At 34.9% G+C, this 22,281-nt stretch overlaps 1 protein-coding gene across 3 annotated transcripts; it reads left to right on the top strand.

The window, feature by feature from the left end:
• Window positions 1-401: 401 nt before the first annotated feature.
• On the top strand, window positions 402-20,440 carry Drep2 (DNA fragmentation factor-related protein 2). 3 transcript variants are annotated; one of them, XM_066392138.1, is made up of 8 exons: window positions 402-624; window positions 11,530-11,661; window positions 11,807-11,945; window positions 12,055-12,146; window positions 12,202-12,414; window positions 12,518-12,776; window positions 12,932-13,197; window positions 13,323-20,440. In XM_066392138.1, the coding sequence occupies exons 1-8, from the start codon at window positions 613-615 to the stop codon at window positions 13,470-13,472; spliced, it is 1,263 nt and encodes a 420-aa protein (XP_066248235.1). In that variant the 5' UTR covers window positions 402-612; the 3' UTR covers window positions 13,473-20,440. The 3 variants fall into 3 exon arrangements, with proteins under 3 accessions (XP_066248235.1, XP_066248236.1, XP_066248234.1); XM_066392139.1 differs by lacking the exon at window positions 402-624 and adding an exon at window positions 8,831-8,886 and having other exon boundaries at window positions 12,058-12,146; XM_066392137.1 differs by lacking the exon at window positions 402-624 and adding an exon at window positions 8,831-8,886.
• Window positions 20,441-22,281: the final 1,841 nt, after the last annotated feature.

Raw genomic sequence — 22,281 nt, 5'->3', positions numbered from 1 at the left:
TAGACAAAGAAAAACAGAGCCTTTCGGATATTTCCGGAAGTACTCGGAATTTTTCAAATTGCCTTTTTGCGTGTTATTACGCATTAAAATATGAAATTTTGTTCCCATTTACATCCTGTATACGGCTGTCATCTTTTTTCTGACACACCACGTATTTCCTTAGTTGGAAAAATTAAACAGTTGTTGGCGATTTTTCCCCATGAACCCAGCGGAGTAGTCCATCAAATTCATTATTCTGACGATGCTGAGGAGAATTTTTCGCTTGTAATGGTCTTAAAAATTGAAAAAAAAATTAATAAGTGGCAACAAGGTTGGCAGTAGCGTTTGCGCTCATTTTCCGTTGCCTGATCGTTGGAGTGGCAGGCAGCGCCTCGTTGCCAGGCAGAACACCGGACGATCGATCGGCCGGCAGGGGGCGCGCGAGCTATCCGCGGGTCAAGACGAGAGGCGGCAGCCAGCAGCCATTGTGCCCGGAATGGACGAGTCGAGAACGGAATGCAACTGTGACGAGGGCCCGCGGTGTCTCGGGGGCCCCCACCCCACGTGCTAGTGAGTGCGGGAGTGCAGGACACGGCCGGACACGGGCACCCGCCCGACGACGACGATGCCGTGATGGCAAGAGAGGTACGGACCGACACCTTGTCTTATGTGCACCCCACCCGACGAACCGACCTATACATGCATTTAACAGCATGATCAAAACGCACTATCATTTAGCTTGCACTAGCACTGGAACGATTTGTACTCCCTAGTCCGGTTCTTTGACTTGTACTTGCATCTCCCACGCACTTTTACCTAGATACAACACCCTGATGGTACTGCATTAATAGGAGGATACAATCTGAGACCCCGGATATGTTAGATTGAAAGTATCAGGCCTCTTGAATTTGCGCTTTTGAAAGTCCGCTACCCGGGATCTTAGAGAAATTAATACGGACTGGACGTTCATCAAAACATCGTCTTTTAGTGGCCACTATTTAAAGCTTTATTATTACTTTTTTAAATTGACTATTTAATGTGATAAAAACGTATTAAACTTTAATGACATTGTAAGAAACATTCGTCTTAAACTTCTCCAAAACTCATCATAATCATATTATTATTTAATACGTAGGCGCTAAGGAAGAATTGAATAGCTTTCATTTCGCCCTAAGCAATTTATCCTTCAAAGCCGAATTTAATATGCATTTCTTTCGTGGTTAATCCTTACGCCCACACACTTTGCACCTCCTTATTTGGTGTAGCCGCCACCCACATACAGTTCACACCCTTTTGTATTATCCAGTTTCTTACACTTCCCTGGAGGTTGTTCCTTGAAGTAACCTGTACTTCTAAGTATAGTACGGCCATATGATCTTAGATTTCTAATGAAAGGGCAAGCGCTGGATTAATGTTCGTGTGTATGAAGTTTTTGTTATAAAACAATTCAAGTCAAATGAGGTTTTGGTCTTACGGTAAAAGAATTTCGTGGTGACACGAATTTTAGGCAAGCTCAGTTTCTTGAAAAAAATTGATATAGCTTGTTAATCCTAGGGAATGCGCCCCTAGTGATAGTTCGTGTTTAACTTTGCCGGGTTATTAGTTTCTAAGACAGATTATGACTATTCACACTACGTCCAATATCACAGCTAGCATGTATTGGTCATTATTGAGATTTTGGAAAATACTCATGATGCAGATTATGTTAACTAAGAAAGTTGATCAAATTAGAAGGAACAAAATAAGAGAATTAAACCCTGAAAGTAGTTCAGACTTTAACGGATAATAATTTGTTAAACCTATCAGAAAGAATTGCTTACAATTTTGCTGAATCTCAAACCCTAGAGAATTCATAGCAAGTGCTTCTGGAAGGTGATTAATAAATTAATAACATTTTTCATTTTGAACTGGAATATTAATTCGCGATACATCGTCATAATGTAAATTTAAAATTCTTTCGGAATATATAAAAAGATTGATCTTTCTATTTCCACGAGTAATGGTTTGATCTGGTACAACCTGACAAATGGATCAACAAAAAGGTGAAGAAAGAAGTTGCTTAAAATTATCGACGTTGCTCAACATTATTGTTGCAGTATCAAGATAATTCTACTTCCCACTGTCGGGTTTCGACAATTTTAAATAACTAACTTCTTAATCGCCCAATTCGGGGTTATATCAAACGAAACCATCCCTCCTACAAGTTTTCAAGGATCGAATAAGCAATACATTTAAGCTTTTATTTAAAACAACGATGTCCTTGTCGGTTCAACTGGAAATTGTAGATACTTGTTAAATACAAAGTGTCTCATTTAAAGGTACAAAAGTGTACGAATTATTTTGTTTTTCGTAGACATCAAAATTTTATTTCAAAAATTTTAGAAAAAATTTAAGTGAAAGAGTAGCTTGCACCAGAAGCATCAGGTGTGATTCAAACATGTAATATTAATGATGTCCCATTTAAAAATTTTAAGGCCTGGTTAAGTGTGTGAAATGCCAAAAAATGCCTGTACTAGCGTTTAATCAATATTTTGAACATCTAATTAAGCAACTTAAAGGCTTTGAACAGCAATCTGATCTAACCTCATCTATTGCGTTCATGTGATAGATCGGGACGGATTTCGAAGAATCGAGGTTTGTCGGACTGATATTAGGTTTTTTTTATTAATTTTTGCTAGAGGCTCTTTGTGGAATGGCTTTAAATCAACCCTATGGGTCTTGGTGCTACCCTACACAGTTTTTTGATTATTGCCATAAACTTAATCGTTGTTGCTGGTGCTTTCCTCGAGTTAAACGTTTATGTTTATATTCAACTTGTGATCCATATTTATTTTATGCACTGGCATAAGGTACATGAGTATGTTTGTTGTTTATATTATAATATATATAAGAAATTATTTTATTTTGTATATAAATACCCCCTAGGGTTTTAGTAAATGTATCCTTTAAGGGCGGACCTGTATAATATTTTATCTGTCGAGGGAAGATTGCGCTCTTTTACGATGCAACGCCGGGAAATTGGGGGAAATAATCGGTCATGATCGCGTGTCTTCGGCTGGCCTGATTTACTAAACTCAGCAGGAACGTTGCCGAATAGAATTCTGGACTTTTGAACTTTTAAAGGACTCTTTTTTTTATATAATAACATTTTGGTAAATTTTCTACAGTAATAGTAAATAGTAATAATGAAAGATAAAAATGAAAGGGCAAGTCTTGTGTATGAAAGGATTAAACATGCAATTGAGTTTGAAACACAGGGTTTTCAGAAGAGGGTGTCATTTTGCTGAATGATCCTTTAGAAACCTTATTTACTCACTATATTTTATTTTTTGTATTTCCTTAGTATAAAAATTTTTTCGAAATCAATGGAAAAGTTCGATTTCATATAAAATGATGTAAATTTTCTGCTGATGATAAAACGAAATCTATAAAAGAAATAGAATCACCAGCAGACGTTAAAAATATTATTTCTATTTAAAAAACATTGAGTTTTCTGACTTCGCAGAGGATTTTCTGTCAAAGTCTACCTTTGTTTCGTTTGGTTAGGCTCCCTTTTATTTAGTGATTTTGGGTAGGTATATGTCAGATGCCTTGCAGATATAGGAAAATGATAAAAGTACTATAATATCGTCTTTTTTAAATCCGATTACGTGTAGATTTTATTGTTTTAATTTTAATAGAATTATAGTTTTCACCAACACTGAGGAATTTATACTATGATGAGCCTCTCCATTTTCATTTAACAAGGGCTACAATATGTGTCTTTCTGTTGTTAGTTATTAATGACATGACTAATTAGGCGTGCACAGGGGCTTAATTACTGGCGAAAGTAACTAAAGCAAGTTACTTGTCTGGCTTCTCTTTACTACAGCGTTTTACTTACTTGTGCCAGCACTAAACCAGTCTGCACGCTACCTCGGCTTTATACGACTAGTGCTTAACAGGTGGAAATATCGTGAAAATACGACATATTGTTCATTTAAAAAAAAAACAAATTTGAAAGCTTTATCCTCAACATAATTATTCTCCAACTCTGCGTACGTTAATTTCAGCATCAATTGTCCCCTCTCGTAGAATGTGACTGTAAATCCGACCCCGAAACGCCCCACTTTATACACTACAACCCTTACAATTTCGCGCTCTGCCACGACGACCCACTTTCTCGTACATGCTTATTAAATGGGTCATCGGCCCATCGAGCGGTCTACGGCCTGCCAGGTTGACGTAGGCCAGGGCATCGCACGAGCCCGGTCTTCCTGGGGCATAATATGACAGGACCGGACTAAAAATTATTGGCGCAATATAAAATTTTAAGAAACAGAGAAGAAATTCAATTTTGATATTTAAAATACTTACTTTACACCTGACTGCTCTGCACAGCATCGTTGAGGACAATAAATTACAAGATATATATTCGAGATTAAAATGTTAACATGCAATAAATACTTATAAATAAAAGTTCGGAAATATATAGTTACTGAGAAAGTGACCTAAAATTGACGATTCTTGCTACTTTGATAGATCATATGAATCGATCTTATCAATAGTAGCAAATAATCCAGCAACTGATATGTTCTCTGGATTAACAAGTGAACCTAAGGTAAATCGGCAACGAAAACTTTATTCAGCATTACAAGCGAACAAAATCTCTGTTTGAGGTGTAAAGACCTTTTAAACAAAGTAAAAAAAAAACTCTCTAAGGCAAAAATTTCTGAAACTCTTCACGATAGTGAATCATCCCTACGGAGCACTCTAGAAAGAGGAAACAGAACAGTGACTTGAAGAATAAAAATTAAAAAACTTAAGTGTTACCACTTGGTAACACTTAAGTTTTTTACATACATGTACTTACATAGTATATGGATACTATGTACTTACATAGTATATGGATAAAATCTCAAATAAATTTTATAACTACCAAGTTTTTGGTTCTATCTTGACTAGAAATTTAACTCGATTGCGATTTGATCCTGGAAACCATGTTAAGCAGAGGCCAGCATATAAGCACCTTCCAATCTTCCTAGAGCCATGGAGGCCCTTTAGTTAGTATTCGTCTATCTCAAATACACGTTTTACACAAATTTGTCAATTCTGCAAATGTTTATGTAAGAGCCAAGAACCCAAGTGATAAGTTATATAAGTTGCTCTTGTTAATCCACTCTCTGTCCATCGTGTTTTTCGCACGGTTTACCATGCACCAGTTTGCTTGTCTAAGATGTTGGGTGCAAATATTTGTAGCCATTTGTATATCTTATATATACTTAGTTATTAATGTGTAATGTACTAATTGTAAATTTATAAATAAAATGGTTTTGAGTTTGAGTTGAAGTTCTCGTGCGATGACCGAAGTCAAGTGAGGTCGAGCGTGCTTAGTACCTGGATGGGGAGCGACCGCCTGGGAACACCACGTGTAGATGTATAGTTGATTTACGTATTTTAGTTAATTCCAGATTTTCTTCCATGAATGTCATATAATTCAAGAAGCAATTGTTTCAAATGAAAGTCATAAAATTCTGCTTAGAATTTATATCTTCACTGTATATTTTTGAAGTCTGGTGTAAAAAACTTATATAATTTGCGGGGTCCACATCTGTCTTCGGCAAGAAAATCTGGAAGGGATAAAGGAGTAAGCGCTGCCCCACCTCTTTCGCAGAGTAAATAGAATAGCAGGTCGATAGGACGAGTTCGGAGGTAGAGTGGACGGTGTTAGAGTTAATAGAGTGCAAAGATGACTGATTAATTTTTAGCGGTTCTTGAACGTCATATAGAGAAATATTTTTATTAAAAAAATTGGCCACAATTATTTAACTAAGTTATTTCTACTAAGTATTCAAGACCTTCTAAATTCTTGAAAAATATACAGGGTTATTCACGCTATACGGCGCGGAATATTGTGGCTAAAATACGAGGTTTTCAAAAGGTTTCACTTTTGGGCTATATGGGGATCTATTATGGCTACTTTTTAAAATTATTTTCATAGTATACGGGGTGTCCCAAAAGCTCTAAAAGTATCAAAGTTGTGTTTTTTTAAATGGAACCCTCTGTATATTATTGCATTTTTGGATTCTCCGATCAAAATAAGTGTCTGTTTTAATAAGGTTTACTATACCTAAAACTTAAGGTTTTTTAAATAATTTGAATTTTATCAAAATTTGACCTAATTTTCATGTTTTAAACACTTAAGAAGTATTTAAGTTATACAAGTGCAATTTACAGTGTAGTGTAACAATAGATCATATTTTATATTCCAATCATGATAAACTTGCCATTTTATACAGGATGTGCAAAAATTAAAACTAATCAAATAAGAACTTTAAGTGGCTATAATTTTATTAATTTAAATACAACGCTATATTTTTTAACTTACCAGGATATATAATTTTTATTTACCTATCGAATGGTATTAGGGTGTTTATAACTAAGTTTTTGCGTTTTTACAGAATACGCTAAATAATTGTTCTTTGCGCCATTTGGTGTTATTTAGTTCAAAATTCCAATGTATGCTAATTCTAGTATCTAGTTGCCTATGATATTTCAAAATGTCAGATAATTTATTTAATCTGTCAGTTTAGTCTGCGTAGTTTGTCTTTCGTTTTTACTAAAATGGTATTATTTTTCGTAATTTTGGACGTTTAGATTGTTTGTTATTTGAAATATTGTTGTGGTGTTACATAGTTAAAATGAAGATTTACCCAAAAGAAGAGCGTATTGACATGATTTTTATTCTTGGAGAATGTCATAAGAATTGTTTATTGGCTTCTCGAGTTTATGCTCAAAGGTTTCCCGAAAGAAAACATCCTAAGCCAGCCGTTTTTGAAAGATTATTGCACCAGTTTAAAGAGACAGGAAGTGTCAATTACAAGAAACCCATTACAAGGAAGTCTGTCACTGAAGATGACGAAAATGTTTTTATGGTAGTTGGTTCAGTTATCGAAAATCCCAATATTAGTCAAAATTTGATATCTGAAGTTACGAACATTAGTCAAGCAAGTGTTTCAAGGATTCTTAAAAAACATAGTTTTTATCCTTATAAAATCCAGCTTTGCCAAGAACTTTATGGATATGATTTTGACAACCGAAGCCCAAAAGTGAAACCTTTTGAAAGCCTCGTATTTTAGCCACAATATTCCGCGCCGTATAGCGTGAATAACCCTGTATGCCTCACTAATTATGGCTTGCAATTAAACTAGATGTTCCACAGAATGTCCACTTTCCTTTGAACAAAAACTCGAGAGACAAATACTATCGAGATTACTGAAAAGCTTTTGTCATAAAATCGGTCGTGTAATCCGCAGACCTGCTCATCAAATGCACAAAAGTGAAATAGAAATTGAAGAATATCTTTAATTGAACTTCAGGTATATTTTTGAGTAACTAGATTCTTTCCGGAATGTAATGAAGGCAAATGAATAGTATACTTAAACATGACGATTTTTTAGTTTTTTTTTGTGTTCAGTTAAGAAAAAGACTTAGTTCACCAATCATTTGTCAATTTGGAAAAATTGCAATAACAAAAATATTTTATACATGTAAATAATAGCTTCATATGGAAATAAACGCGCTAAATTTGAACTAGTTATCTCAAAAACTGTAGGAGCTGTGCGGAAAGTCGAAAAAAATCTAAAATTTTGCATCTCGTAAAGGAAGCATTTAGCAACTTATCTTAATATGACATTTTGGTATAGTTTTAATAATAGAATCTACCTTGATGTTGGAGCAGGAAGTGAAAGCAGCAAAACTGGATCAACCGTATAGGGAGCTCCTTTTAAAAAAGCATTTTTTTCTTCTCCCTGTATATTTGATTAGAATAGAATTTGATGATGACAAGTTCAAAAACTACATAATATTTTGAGTACAACAAGTATTTGAAAATTGAGTGTTGATGTAGTAACTTCAAGAATTCAAGGGGGAAAGAAGGGAGTGGGTTTTAATTTCATAGGAAATACATCCATCTTTGGGACCTCTTCAAAACAGGTTCCCTCACAGTCAGGGACTTGATTTTTTAAAATAGAAAACATATGTTCAATTTCTGTGGATTTACGATGGTAAATGAAGGCAAGACTTAAATGACTTTAAAACTAGGCTTCCCACATTCAGATACTGAAAATTTTAAAAATCCTTCGAAAATATTTTATAAAGAATAGAAATATACAATAAGTAGCAAAAATAGCTTTAGATATCTGAAAATTATGTTAAATTCGAATTAAACATTCAAAAATCATTAGAAATCTGAAAAAACTCTTTGAAACTCTACCAAATTAATTAGAAATAATTATAAAAGAGAATTTCGAAAAAATTTATAGTTTTTGACGTCTTTAAAAAAAAATCTTAGAATATCTTATTTAAAACTACCTAGAAACATAGGCGAAAAATTGGAAAAGAAATAACATCTTAAAGAATAGCTCTTTCAAACTAAATTTTCTTAAGTCAAGCAATCTAATACATGTATCACAAAAAATGTCCATCTTCTACATGGACAATATACATATGAATAATCATTCAGGTGACATTCAGTTTTATCGAGTGAGTTAAGAAGGTCAACATTCCAGACTCACCTATGGTGAACATAACAGCATGTTTTATTATTTTTATATCAAATTCCCTAAATTCTTTCTGAGAATGGAGGAACGAGTAACCTTCTACTATACTTCTCTAATCACGAGCCGCAATGCACGTAAAACACTCCGCCAGAACTCAACGGAGTCGTATAATTCAATCCCGTATCTGGATACGATCCAGATATCGAACCTCGTCGATCCCGGTCCTGTCCGGCCGTGGAAGCGCATGTTAGGCCGGTTCAACGCACTCGCGAGTTCCTCCGGGATAGGTCAGGACCAGTCGCGATGCGGCGACCGGGCGCGAAACACGGTTTCTGAGCCATCGGGCCGGAGCATGGGCGTGTTGCAGGTGTGTTTTTGACCCATTTGGGTGGAGGTTATTCATTTATGGGGTGACATGCGATGATGCCATCGCTGATCGACATCGCTCCAATATTTCGGATCACTTAATTCGATCAATGGCGCTCCTTTTCGCTATGGGGTTAATGTATTGGAGCGGTGTGCCTTTAAAGCGTGGCATTGACGTTGCTTGGACAATTTAATGCGAGATGTTGTTGGGTTAATATGCTTGTAGGGGGAAGTATAATTATTTTACATAGCTATTTGAGGTAACGTTAAGAATAAGACGTTCCCTTCTTTATTTTTTTTTTGTATTTCTTGAATTAAAGCAAAGATATTCATTCTGAAGCCTCTTTAAGCAAGTTTACCACATACTTATGTGCAAACCATAAATCATTTCAGTAACTTATAATACCTGTCGCAGTAAGTGTCAGGAGTAACTATATCACCAAGTCCAATCTTATCCTAATGGGGACTTTCAAAATCTATGTATACAGTTGCTAAGTTTGTGGCTTGGGTTTATCCTTCTAGATAGGGAAATTTGTGGCAACTTGCGGTGAGAGCAGGATTAATATAAGTGAGTAATGTTATTCTTGCCAACGATTTCTTAAGGCTTTAATGGAGCTCCATTTGTTTGTTTAGTTTGCGCAAGGCTTTTAGTTGTGTGCCCTACCTTACAAAGCTTATAAATCGTTCGTTAACTAAGAAAAGTGGTGAAGAAATGGTTCAAAGTTTCCAAAACAAGTGTTACTTGTGACTGATGTCTTCAAGATATTAATTGTGGTGGTGACCAAATGCTTTTGTGCAATGAAAAAAGTGGAGAATCCTAAGTAAAATAATTAAGAATTTAACAACAGTAGAGTTTTGTAACGCACAAGAAATTCAACTATGAAACGAAGGTAACTTGTAACATGACCGTTAAGCCAACATGAATGTTCCATCATGAAGGTGATTGTGTTTACTCAAAGGCATATCTACCTTAGATAAAATAATTATATTTTTCTATGCCTACTTAAAATAGACAACTTTCACAAGACAGCCTTTTCATATAACCCAATCGAAATCATTATGTTAATCTCTAGATATGGAATATCCCATAACATTAACTTTCACGTCTAGAAGTTAAAGTTTAACACTGATGCGAGGTAGTATTGTTAGAAATGTAGTCGTGGGAGTGTTGTCGAAACTATGCGAGTAGCCCGTTTAAAAATTCAAGCCTGATAATAGTGACGAACCATAGTATGAAGCAGAATGTCAGACGATAAGAACTAAAAGTTTTATTAACTATCCTTGTCAGTTGGATAAGCGTCTAATAAGAGACCAAAACGGTGGTGTTTCAATTATTTATTAATGGAATTGAATATTACTATGCCTTGTTGATTTTGTGTATAGTTGGTTGCGCTGTTGAAGCACACCGTGTGTGAATGCGGTTGGCAATATTACTAACAATTAAATAATTTAATTACTATTTGTGTCATGAATGATCGTAAAATAATCGTTTTCTGTAATTCAAACATAAACTATTCTCTCACCAACAGAAAATACTTTTTTCGTTATTCGTTGAAAAATACACTATTTTTACGTAGGAATTAGAGGCGCAGCTAATACAAAATGGTTTGAAGATCAGAAAGGACTTAATATTGGAAAAAATACTGTAATATTTTACAACTTGATTGTGGAATCTGATTAAACCATCGTCCATCTATATAGAGCCAAAAGAATAAACCATATGCATAATCGAACCCGGTTTTATCTGACTTGTTCATAGTGCACTGTCCATATGAATCAAATCAGGAATCACTGAGGCTAACAAAATGGCAAGGAGCAATCTGACCTGTCAAAACGATACAGGATTCGATGGCGTCGAAGCTATTGCAAATATTGATTTTGAGCGAAGCTGATGCCTTATAGGATGACTTGAACGATATGTTAAAAATAGTGAAAGTTATATAGGGTGTTTTTAACATACGTTTCCTTAAAGGGAACGCTCTGTATATTGTTATTTGATTGGATGAGGATTTTCATGGTGATTTTAAAATATGATTTCAAAAATGAATGCTCCTCCTGATGGACAAACTGTAAACATACGGAAGTAAGTAATTCCGGCATCAAATTTGTCAGTTTCCTCGCGTTTCCCAGCCTCTTCATCAATAGCTAAGTTTTTCAATACGAATACAAGAATAGAAATTTTTCGTTAGCGTCAAAACTATTAGAGATAAAATCATTAAATCTCATATTTCTAAACATAGCATGAAGAACTAATCACACTAACTAAAACACTAGAAATAATATTTTTCGATTGGTTCTGACTCAAAAAATGTATATTTGAATTGTCCACAATGTTTGGAACACGTTGCATTAAGCTCATAATTTTTTAAATGTAACCCAATTCATCCGACATGGCAGCACATTTCCTTTTAATAAATATTGGTAATAGCTTTAACGTTATCGGATTCGGTACCGTTAAAAATGATAAGTTATTTTATCAGGGGGGGTTGGTATGGACTTCATCCCACAAAGGACAACGATTTTAAATGCTCTCTTAGTATCTGAACTGACATCTTATTGGTTTAGATCTAATTTTCTTTATAAAATATTTCCTTTTTAAGTGGTTACGTTTGGAAAAAACATACTGAATGAATTTTCATCACAGGACGCGCGCGGCAAGCGGCCCTTCAAACTATGGGACGGGCAGCGTAGCGTGCGCAAGGGGCTGGTGGTGGGCAGTCTCGAGGAGCTGGTGGCTCGTGGCCGTGACAAGTTGGGCGTCACAGCACAAGAACCGGTAAGAAACTATGAATTAAAAGAAATATTGAAGATTAAATGATTAGAAGAACTCCAATATTCTATTATTCCATATTATAACGTGGATATTAGGAGAAAAAATGTTTAAAAAGTAAATTTGTCTGACCAAGTCATTGTTCTTGTAGGTGAGGTTAGTGTTAGAGTCGGATGGTACTCAAGTGGAAGACGCTGAATACTTCCGAACGTTGCCACCCAATAGTGTATTGCTATTATTACGACCGGGGGAAAGGTGGCTGCCAGCGGGGGTTGATGTTATTCGAGCAGGTAATTTCATAGAACCACCAAATGCCCATTCATGCTCAGATAGTCAGAAGAAATTGTAGTTAGAAGCATTTAATTTATATATCTATTTCTAAGGTTTCGCTTGTTTCAGTAGTCTCGGCCATACCCCGCATTGTATGCGAGACTATCAACGCACTGGAGTTGCAGGATGAGACGCCCTCGTGGAAAATTATGGACAACAAGGTGCGCAATAGTTTAAGCTGAAATGGTTGAGAGATAAGAACGATAACGTTTTTAGGGCCGGGTCACAGTGGTGTTGCACTGGGACCAGCGGCCTGGACGAGGGCCAGCAGACGTGCCATCACCAGCCAAGTTTTCGCCGAGTAAACGGCCGCTCGCGGGGGCGGGGGCGCAGCCGCCCACTACTGCCAAGGGCGCGGCATCGGCTCAAGACGGGTTTACTCCTCCACGGAGAGCTAGCCCGCAGATCACTGTGATAAACCATGATGAGGTTTGCAACATAGAATGTAGAAATTTCGACTGGAACTCGCAAACAGAACTTGTCCTGCAATTCAGTCGATTTTAGAGAATTTCTTAATAACGGTGATATTTAGGTTCGACCTATGGGTACTCGTCGTACGAGTTCCCTTGAAGCGCCAGTGCACGTGCACACTCCCGAATGTGCACATCACGCCCATCTTCCCCGAGCGGGTAGTCCGCAAAATGGTACCGTCGAGTGCGACTTCCATTGTTGTGCGTTGCACGAGGAAGGGAGGCGAATCGCCGTGCACAAATCGGTAGCCACCTCGCCGATCCAAGATGCCGGGGCGCAAGCGCAAGCTTCTCCTCAGCCCCGACACGTCCGTTTTTTAGGTATGTCATTTAACCCCGATATAGCGATAGCCTCAATTGAGGCCTGCACGATAATATATCAGTAGCTTAGTATTGAGTATGTAAGCCACCAGCACCCAACCTTAAAAGGAAACAACGAAAGATCTCAAAATAGGCAACCACTACGTGTATTCTAGACGTTGAAGGTGACGGCCGCGGCGGCGGACGCCTCTCCGAGCACGAGTCCTCCGAGTCCGAGACGGAAAACACCGTCATGGAGGACGAGGCCGTCACCTCCGAAAAGTTCCTGCTGCTCATCGACCAACTCAGCGTCGACCAGAAACGACATCTAAGCATAAAGGATATCGGTATTATTCTGGAGCGACTCAGTTCCAAGATTCTCGACGTAGAACGTCTGGACCGGGAAAGCGAAAGTGACGACTGTTACAACTGGACTATCAAGGTTCGTTTGTTAATTTCAATTATTTTTATAAATAATTCGCAATTTTGCAAGCGCATCAGCAAAAATCGCTATCATACGTCATTTATTAAAAATTGCAAATTAACAAGGATATGCATGACTTTTAGGCAACAATTCGAGGAGCCGACATGCGCGAACTAGGCGTGATCTACAACGGCAACTACTACGCAATCTCGGAACATCCGGGCTACCGCGAAGAAAATGAGGGCATGCTCGAAGAGGCTGAAGAAGAGGAGGAAGAAGAGGATCGACTGTGAACGCCACTGCCATATTTGCGCACAATCGAGCGCGCGGTGCGCACATATCGAACATAGCCGAGGTGGGATCGTGAGTGATCGGGGTTTGACGTCGAGTTTCGACTATGAGGGCATCTGATTAATCCCCCCAATACTTCGGTCGAAGGTGATGATGTTTCGGAAAGTTTTTAATCACATCAGTTCGAATTAAAGGCCTATCGATGCAACAGAAAATGACTGTTGGTTAAGATGATAATCTTAAGGTTCAAATTTTTATACTGCACAGGTGATATTTGTGATCTGCCAATTGAACCTGTCATTTAACTTACAAAATTAATCAGAAATTGACAAATTTGCCTGTGTTGTGTGAGTCGATCTAACTTTCCTAAAACGATAATCTTGAACGGTAGATGGGCCTTAAATTCAGATGGTGTCGATTTTAAGTAGAGAGGAATTTATTTTTAAATAACTTCTTCGCATTCTAATAAAACATGTATTGAAGTTCATCAAGTTTTTAGTTTTTATTATGGTTAATTTAGAAATGAAATATCTATTAGACCACTATCGCTTTTTTTCTCATGGCGTTCCTGCAAGCATACAGACTGTTTTATATCACAACTAAAAATGCCAATAACTTTTACATATAATTTGGCTCAGTGAAAAGTTTTGTTAATTGAATAATATAGAGTGTGAATATGCAGTGCTAAGAAAATCAATGATAAAAAACTGAATTAATTTTCTATCTAAATATAAAGGGTGGTACTTTTTCTTAGCACAGGATCTCTTTAATTTGAATTTCCCATTTAATTTTAGAAGTTTTCCTTCTGCTTGCATTGTTTCCGTAGCTGTCATCATTTTCCAGTTATTTTCAAATGTGTCTTTACGATTTCACATTATTTTCACGTAACACGTACACATGACTTATAATAAATTATGGCAGAGGTATTTTCATAGTTTTTATTATAATTTATTACGTATTTTCATGTACAAATAGGGGCACTTAAAGCATGTGCATTTCTTTGTTCTCTACTTTCTTAGATACTTTTGCAAGTAACATGCAAGAGAGCGAAAAATACTCTAACCTGAACGGGGAATTCAAAATTTCTTATATAGGCAGTGGTGATAAAAAGTTTAAGATGGTAAAAGGAAGCCTGACGCCTGAAAAAGTATCACATTATTGCCACAAGCAATACTTTTGGCAGATTATTTGAACGGCATTTGTTGGGGATTTCGCTTACTCTAGCGCTCAAAAACTTGTTGATGAATATGCCGATAGTAATTGCAAAAGAACCAGGATTTTTGTCAACAGCACTCGTGCCACACCTGCAAATTTGCTCTATGAGTTTGTAGAATGTGGGGTAAGATTGTTTACCTATGAGTTCCACGGAAATTAAGTGTAAACCCAGCTTTTGAGAGAGTGAATGTACTTCAGATGCCTGTAAATAAAACAAGTTTTGGTGTTTTAAATTTTCGATATCTATTTCTGAGAATCGCCACAAGGTGTCTCGTCTCTATCAATTTGTTTTCTACCATAATCTAATAAAAGCCAAAGAGTTACACACAAGCAAATTGCCAACTTAACGTCTACCCTCGCTGCGTCATGGCATCAAGATAAATTTGACATCATAAATATAAGGGATTCGTTTTAAAAAAAATTTGCCACGTAAATTTTGACGAGGAATTGTGAATAGTGGTCGTGTGGATTCTAAAGAGTAGTACACGTACAAAGTTTCAACTTAAAAACTGAAAAGGATGTGCAATAAAATTTTTAAAAAATCTAAAATTTTAACACCCTGCGTTTCCTAAACAAAGCATTAGTTCTGGAATATAGTTTATACAGAGAATAAATATCACTTTTCAACGTAAAAAATATGATTGATGTTCGGCAAATGCAATTTCGAACATCCTGTACACTTCTAACCTTTACGTACTTATTTATTTGACCAAAAAATATTGATGTTAAGCACAATATTTGCGCATCGTTGTAATGAGTCTGTTTCTGTTCATATAAATAATTTAATGGAATTAAAAAAGATATATACACATTCCAAATTATCATATGTATCTCACTTCATTACAATTCAAGAATAATGGTCTTGATGCGTATTAACTGTTAGCTGTTATGTATTATTCGAATTACGAGTTTATGCTCGGGATTCAAATTTAGTCATTCAGTGCTGGAATGCCGAGTTATCGAATTCATTTTTATCTCGTTGTGTTTATAGTTTAAAAAATTGTAAATAATAACAAAAATTCCTCTCTGCTTGAATTATAAACTAAAACACTGTTGTATTAGTTCACGATAAAACGATTATTGCGGCACTGCCAAATTTGATTCATCGTGGGCATGTCTGTTAACTGGAGGTGATAGAAATCTCACTAAAATAAAAATGTCTACTGGTATATTGGAGAAATAAAAATATGCCCATTTCTAAACCGAAAACATTATTTGTAAATTGATAAGGTGGATCGAATTATTAGAGCATAATCAGCCTTTTGTTGTGAACAAATACAATTTTATTAATATCCTGTGTCATGTGATAAGTTATGGGCTTTAATAAAACCAGCTAAAGACGTTTTCTGACGATCCGGACACTTAGCCAAGTGACTTAAACGCGTCGTAAGTACCGCGCATAGACTCAATAATTTAAAAATCGCTTTGTACTTTTTATAATAAGTGTCAAATAAACACGAACTTAGTCGAATAAGGTTAATATTTTTAAGACATTATTAGAGCTCTTAGAAAAAATATTTATAAAGTTGTTTAGATAACTAAAAAGTATTTATAATTGAGTTACGATTGTACATTGCTCAATTTTCATTTTGAATTAATTGGTAAATGATTGAAACCACGCCGATGTATATTTGTCAAAATTTTGAGTGGTTCCATTCCTATAGGTAATTGTGAGGTAATACATGAAATTAGAGCGCGGTGAGCACTTGTGCCAAATTTTGATCGATCATCTCTGAAATAAGTGCAAAATAACCAGTTCTGATCGACAGTGTCGAATCGACATCCTAGCGCCAAATTTCGAAATGTATCGATCAATAGAAATAAAACTAAAGGCTGTTTAATATTATTAATTACGAATAATTATTGTAATACGAAATAATAACGTAATATTGTGCCAATTTACCCTCTAAATTTTGATTAGTGTACTACACATCTAACCAACGTGCGGATACTAACTAGGTGTACTTTATTGGGATATATGTTGCAGTACAATTGTCCATGTCCACCTAGAAATGAATTAAAGTATAGTGTCTTTTCACTTTTCACTAATGGACATAACATTGGAATATCTGTTGGTATGGCATAATATAAGATCTGCGATGCGCTTGCACTGTAACATTCCCAAAACACACAGGAAATAGTTCATTTTTCATTGCCATGGAAAATGATTTGTAGGTCTATATTAGATAATCAATTCGAGGAAATTATTCTTTTGGAGGCCTGAACTGGCGGATTGGCCGTTTTTGAAGTCCCGATTTGTACATTTCGTGAGTGACGTTTGGCTGGACGCTCACCCCTCAGGCTTCCCATTCTACACTGCCAAGACTATTCGCATTTTTGGAAAAAACGTTAGTCTTCAAGGGAATTTAACATAATGATCAGAAAATACAATAGAACACCTGGATAAAAGCTTTGAGATTTTGGTAAAGTTCGTAGTTGAATATCTTTATTTTAAAATCCATCCGTAGTTGTTTTTACAGTCAACTATAGATACACTGGCGATAAAAAAAATTGAGACGAAGCTTTGAGACATAATTAAACATAAAGCATATTTGGGGAGAAAGGAAAAAATAAAAATATAGGAAACAAATTGAAAACCCTTTTTTAAAGCATTTTTTCTGTTTTTGGTACATTTGTGAAATCTTGAATGGAACATTTTTCCGTATGAGACTTTTGGAGATGCCTAAAATTACGTGACTCATTTTTTTGAGTTGCCTACCTAGCTATGATAACAATGAGTTAGAAAAAATACACATTTTTCCTAACTGATTTTGGAATAACAGTAATACACTTACTCCAACGTGTTTCTAATAAGGGCATGCCATCGAAAAAATCTTTTGGTAATTTTGGAAAGTATGGCCCCACGGCGTCTTTCAAGTAGTTACTGAATTCAAAGTGAAATCCTTTAAAATGTTTTTGTGATGTTTAGTAATTCCTTGGAGCCGCATTCATTAATTACAGCTTTAACAATTTGTGCTTTATGCAATCTACAACTTTTTTTTAAATTTATTAACACGTTATGCATATAAATTTTGAATGGTGCAATCCTGGATTCCTAGGTAAATAATAGTGAATTAGATAAGATTTTTTACAAAACGCCGTATTTTTAATAATTTGTATAAGATTTACGGAAAGTTTTATAATTATAGGAAAGCTCAGATCCCACTATAATAGACTTAGATGGTTTTCTACTTCAAAACTTCTTAAATCAACTTCAAATCGTATTTTTAGATTTCACCAATGCCGAAGAAATGTACGTTATCCTAATCATAAATCACCACTAATGTAGTATTCCTTTACTTTAACCTATGCCTGGGTATGTTTTTTATTGTAGATACCACGTAGTACGCACTTTGGGAACTCCAAACAGACTTAGGGCGTTTAGGTAAAGATTTCTGTTTCCCAAGGCTTTGTGTGTATTTGGTATTGCAATCCGAAACAAAACGATGCATGACTTTTTGTAGAATTGGTATAATATGACAATAGCAGTAGCTTAACTTGTGAATATGATTAGGAGGACAGTTGATATGCTGACATTCATTAATTAGCCTGATATTACATTCAGTTGACATAAAAAAAGGTAGTGCCAGTTACTTTTCAGGTAAAAGTTGTGTAGGTAGGTAGGTCCGATAGTTTAGGTTAGTTACATAATTTTTCGTTAACAGTGTATCTATTAACAAAAAAATTGGACAAAACAGCTTACTACTTCCCTGGAGAACAGCGTTATTTCCAATTCAATAAGGCAGAATAATTGCCCATATAAACGCAGTCGAAAATACTAATAATGTTCGTAGCCCCTTATTGGTCGTGTGTCTGCATTTACTGATTATGTTAAACGGAAATTGTTTCCAAAAGGTAGGCTGCATCCCCGCCCTACTTAACTTAAAAAAAAAGTGAAAAACTTATCCTATGAAGGTCCTTTGTCTTTATTTTTGGAATGAGATTTAAATTATAATGTTTTTATAAAATAAATATTCAACTTGATTTCAAATAAATTTCATACTACATCACTAAATTCTAGAAGGCATCTAATTGTAAAAATTCCTCAACATTCGCATTTGGCGAGGAATGCGTTTAATTTAATTTTTTCCCATATAAAACGAATTGTAATTTATAATGATGGTCGTTATATTAAATCGAATTATTAAAGAAATGTATAAACGAGTACAAACTTCAGTTTTAGAATGTTGTTGGTATGTAAGAATTGCACTGATCAAATTTTTGGTAGTGTAAACACGTCGTATAGATTGGTTTAGCTTCAAGTTCAGAGACGAGCTGCAAAAACATATCAGTCTAACACGGTGCGTTGAGTATTGGTTCTCACATTAAGTTCAAGAGTTTCGGCGTCAAATTTACAAAATGCATGCTCGAATTCATATAAATTCCAGCATGAATTTTGTGAGCATAAACCTTTCAATAAATATGTATGTTGGTGATCTTTGAGTTGTCGGACAACTCACTTGCATGAAATACGAATAAATCGAATTGAATTCAAACGTCTTTTTAAAATCTTCCTCCTTGCGATTTTGGACATAAACCGATTAAGAAACCATAGTAGTCGTAATCACATTCGTATCAACTTGGTTTATTTGGTGATGTCCTTCAAAACCTAAAGATCCATTAATACTTCGTAATTAAAGTTAGTTGCCATAGAAACATTCAAATATACCCTGGGTATCGGTCAAGTTCTTGCTTTGCATGGAAATTAACTATTATGGGTCATTTAAATTGATTCAACTTCTCTCTTAATATGATGCTCTAAGGATTCTCAAGTACGAGTATTTAAATTTATTAGAAAAATTGCTCGAGGAAATTTTCAGTTAAATCAAAAGCAACGTTTGGTATGATTCTGATAATTCGTAATTACTTAATCGGTGATACATATTTTGGAGTTTCCTATTTTTGTTAAGAAAAACGAGGATTTTCACAGAGTCTATTTGGTTCTGGGAGGGTGGCGTATTCTTTCTCGCGACATCCGCCTTTCCTAGAGATCAATGCTTACAAAATTTAATCAAGATATCTCCAGGCATTTTGAATGAATGTACTATTTTTTCTGTAATAAAGCATTGTTGAGTTATCGTTTTTGTAGATAAATAAAGCTATTTTTGAACGTATATAAGTGATTAGCTTGAAACACCGTGAATACAATTAAAAATTAGGAAATTCTGACGAGTGGAAAAAACCTTCTTATCAGCAAATCAACAACTGATCTTTAAGCTTGAATCTAAACCAATTCCTTCTGACAAATTGTAACGATTAGTGCATAATTAGGTCAATCACAATTAAGGCAGAAACTAGGAAACGAAAATCTTCCCACAGATTGTGAAATGTGCATGGCAATTTTTCATCCTTTTTAAACTCTTCTAAGTGTAAATTTGTAATTCGATTTGTTCAAGTTAGTGGCTGGCATTCGCTTATCTGAACCGAGAACGATAGTATTTTATCCTCGTATCAAGTGTCCAGTCAAAAATAATAAACAGCCACTAACTAGTAAATGTAAAAAAGGTTAAGAGTATTATGGTAATTGATGACTTGATACTGTAAGTAATGATCCTCAGAAATGTGTACGATATACCTATGTAATAATTCTGCAAGGGTTTTTCACATGGTAAAACGATTTGCCAGTATTTAATTTCGATTTTGTATTGGAAACGTAGATTTAATGCAATTAATCCTTCGAGATGATTGTGTTCGAATTCTTTTTGATAAGTTTTGTTAATTGTTAAGATAAATTCAAATAAAGATTATTTATTAACATCTTGTCTGCATTTGACATTTGGCAGGACTTATCACACTTCCAGATGGAACTGGAATTGAAAAATCCTGACGTGTTCAAATTATATCAAAATGGGATGGGCTATGCAGGGTTATTCAAGTAGCTCGTTGGAGATATTTTTGCTGAGTTGTTACGTAACAATATCATTAAAAGTCAAGGGAAACATAAAAACTAAATATTTATTAAACCGTTGAAAATCGAATCCGTATTTATTATAAAGTTCAACGTTAACTTTGTTTTGTGGGAGTTAACATAACTCTTTTTATTCCTCAATTTCGAGTAACATTTCTTGGGTTAAAATTCATTAAAGCTAAGAATACTGTTAACCTAATGAACCCCAACTATTTTAAACTTCTACTCTGTATTTCATTTGTTCTCTCTTCTGTTATAATATGTCGTAAAAATGGAAAATGAAGTATTTCACATCATTTCAAATTTTTTTGAGGCACTTACAAACAGATAAATCGAAATATCCGTGTTTAAACTTATATGCGAAGCCCATTTTGATAGATTTGTTCTAATTAAGATTCACGATTCCTAGAAAATCTTCGACATCTGGTATATCTTTATATTAGATACACTGTATATTATTTTGTTTTGCGTGTGGTTTTCGTAATCAGACCGGTGAGTTGTACACTTACAAAAAAAACTGTACATTTTTTTTTTATATTTGGAAGCCATTGTATCCTCGTTATCGTTTAAAATATGAATAATATTTCCATAAATGTTTACTCTTTTTGAAATATGTTCTTCCCTCAAAGTAAAACACCATGCACAATTGGGGTCAAAGTTATAAAATAAACATCTCATTTTGGTAAATTTCTGCCTGAATCTAGTAAATAAAATTTCTAAAAAGCTGCCGGTTACCCTATTTCGGGAATAGGCAGTTCAGGAAACTCTCCTTCTTCCGATGATTTCTATTTGTGCAAGAGTAGAATTAAAATTAACTCCCTTATTACGTATATTTATTCTTCGTATTAGTAATGACGATTACAATTAGTTCTCTGATAATGATGAGCAAGGATTGTTTCATTTAATGTTTTGATCATTATCAAAGGCACCCTGACATATGTACATATATTTGGCCAACAAAATTCTTCCATTTTTAATGTTTTTATTAGGGTTATGGCATATTTTTTGTGTTTTCATGTTGTTTTTGTGATTTTTCTGTTTTAATATGTATATCCTTTGATTTGATATTGTACATATGTACGTACCTACTATATGTATATGATGCAAAGACGCATAATAGGTTTATTTTTATTTATTATAGACTGTTCGAAAACGTTACTAGGATAATTGTTTTCATAGGAGACAATATCTTATTGCCATTCTAGATTTTTGCTGATGATAATAAGTCGTTCTCACAAAAACCGTTAATATTTTCATAATAAAGAATTTTTTGGTGCGTGTTTTTTCCCACTTTAAAATTAAAGCTGAATACGTAAGTAAAAATTGAATTAAATGGGATTCTCAACACCGCAGGACATAAGCAATTTCCTTTATAAGTTTTAAAATTATGACACTTTGAAAGTGGCTTAAAAAGCATACCGACTCGTATGGGTCGACAAGCAGTTTATAAACTACTCGTTTTAAAATTGATTTTATTAAGTTTTATTTATTATGGAATCTTATACCCACATTTGAATATGAAAATGCAAACATAACTTGACTAAATTCGGTACAAACAAATCGAACACGTGATTTTACAAAAATTCATTGTTTCGTCGTGATACAAAAGGGGCCCTTTTTGTCACAGAAGGCATTTGAAACAAAACAATAACGGTCGGTTATCAGTATTATGGCGTCTCCACGTTTTT

The sequence above is a fragment of the Euwallacea similis genome, chromosome 7 (genome assembly GCF_039881205.1).
Source record: "Euwallacea similis isolate ESF13 chromosome 7, ESF131.1, whole genome shotgun sequence".
Classification (NCBI taxonomy): Eukaryota; Metazoa; Arthropoda; class Insecta; order Coleoptera; family Curculionidae; genus Euwallacea; species Euwallacea similis.
Note: the sequence above shows the minus strand (reverse complement) of the source record. Positions and strands in the feature narration are given on the sequence as shown.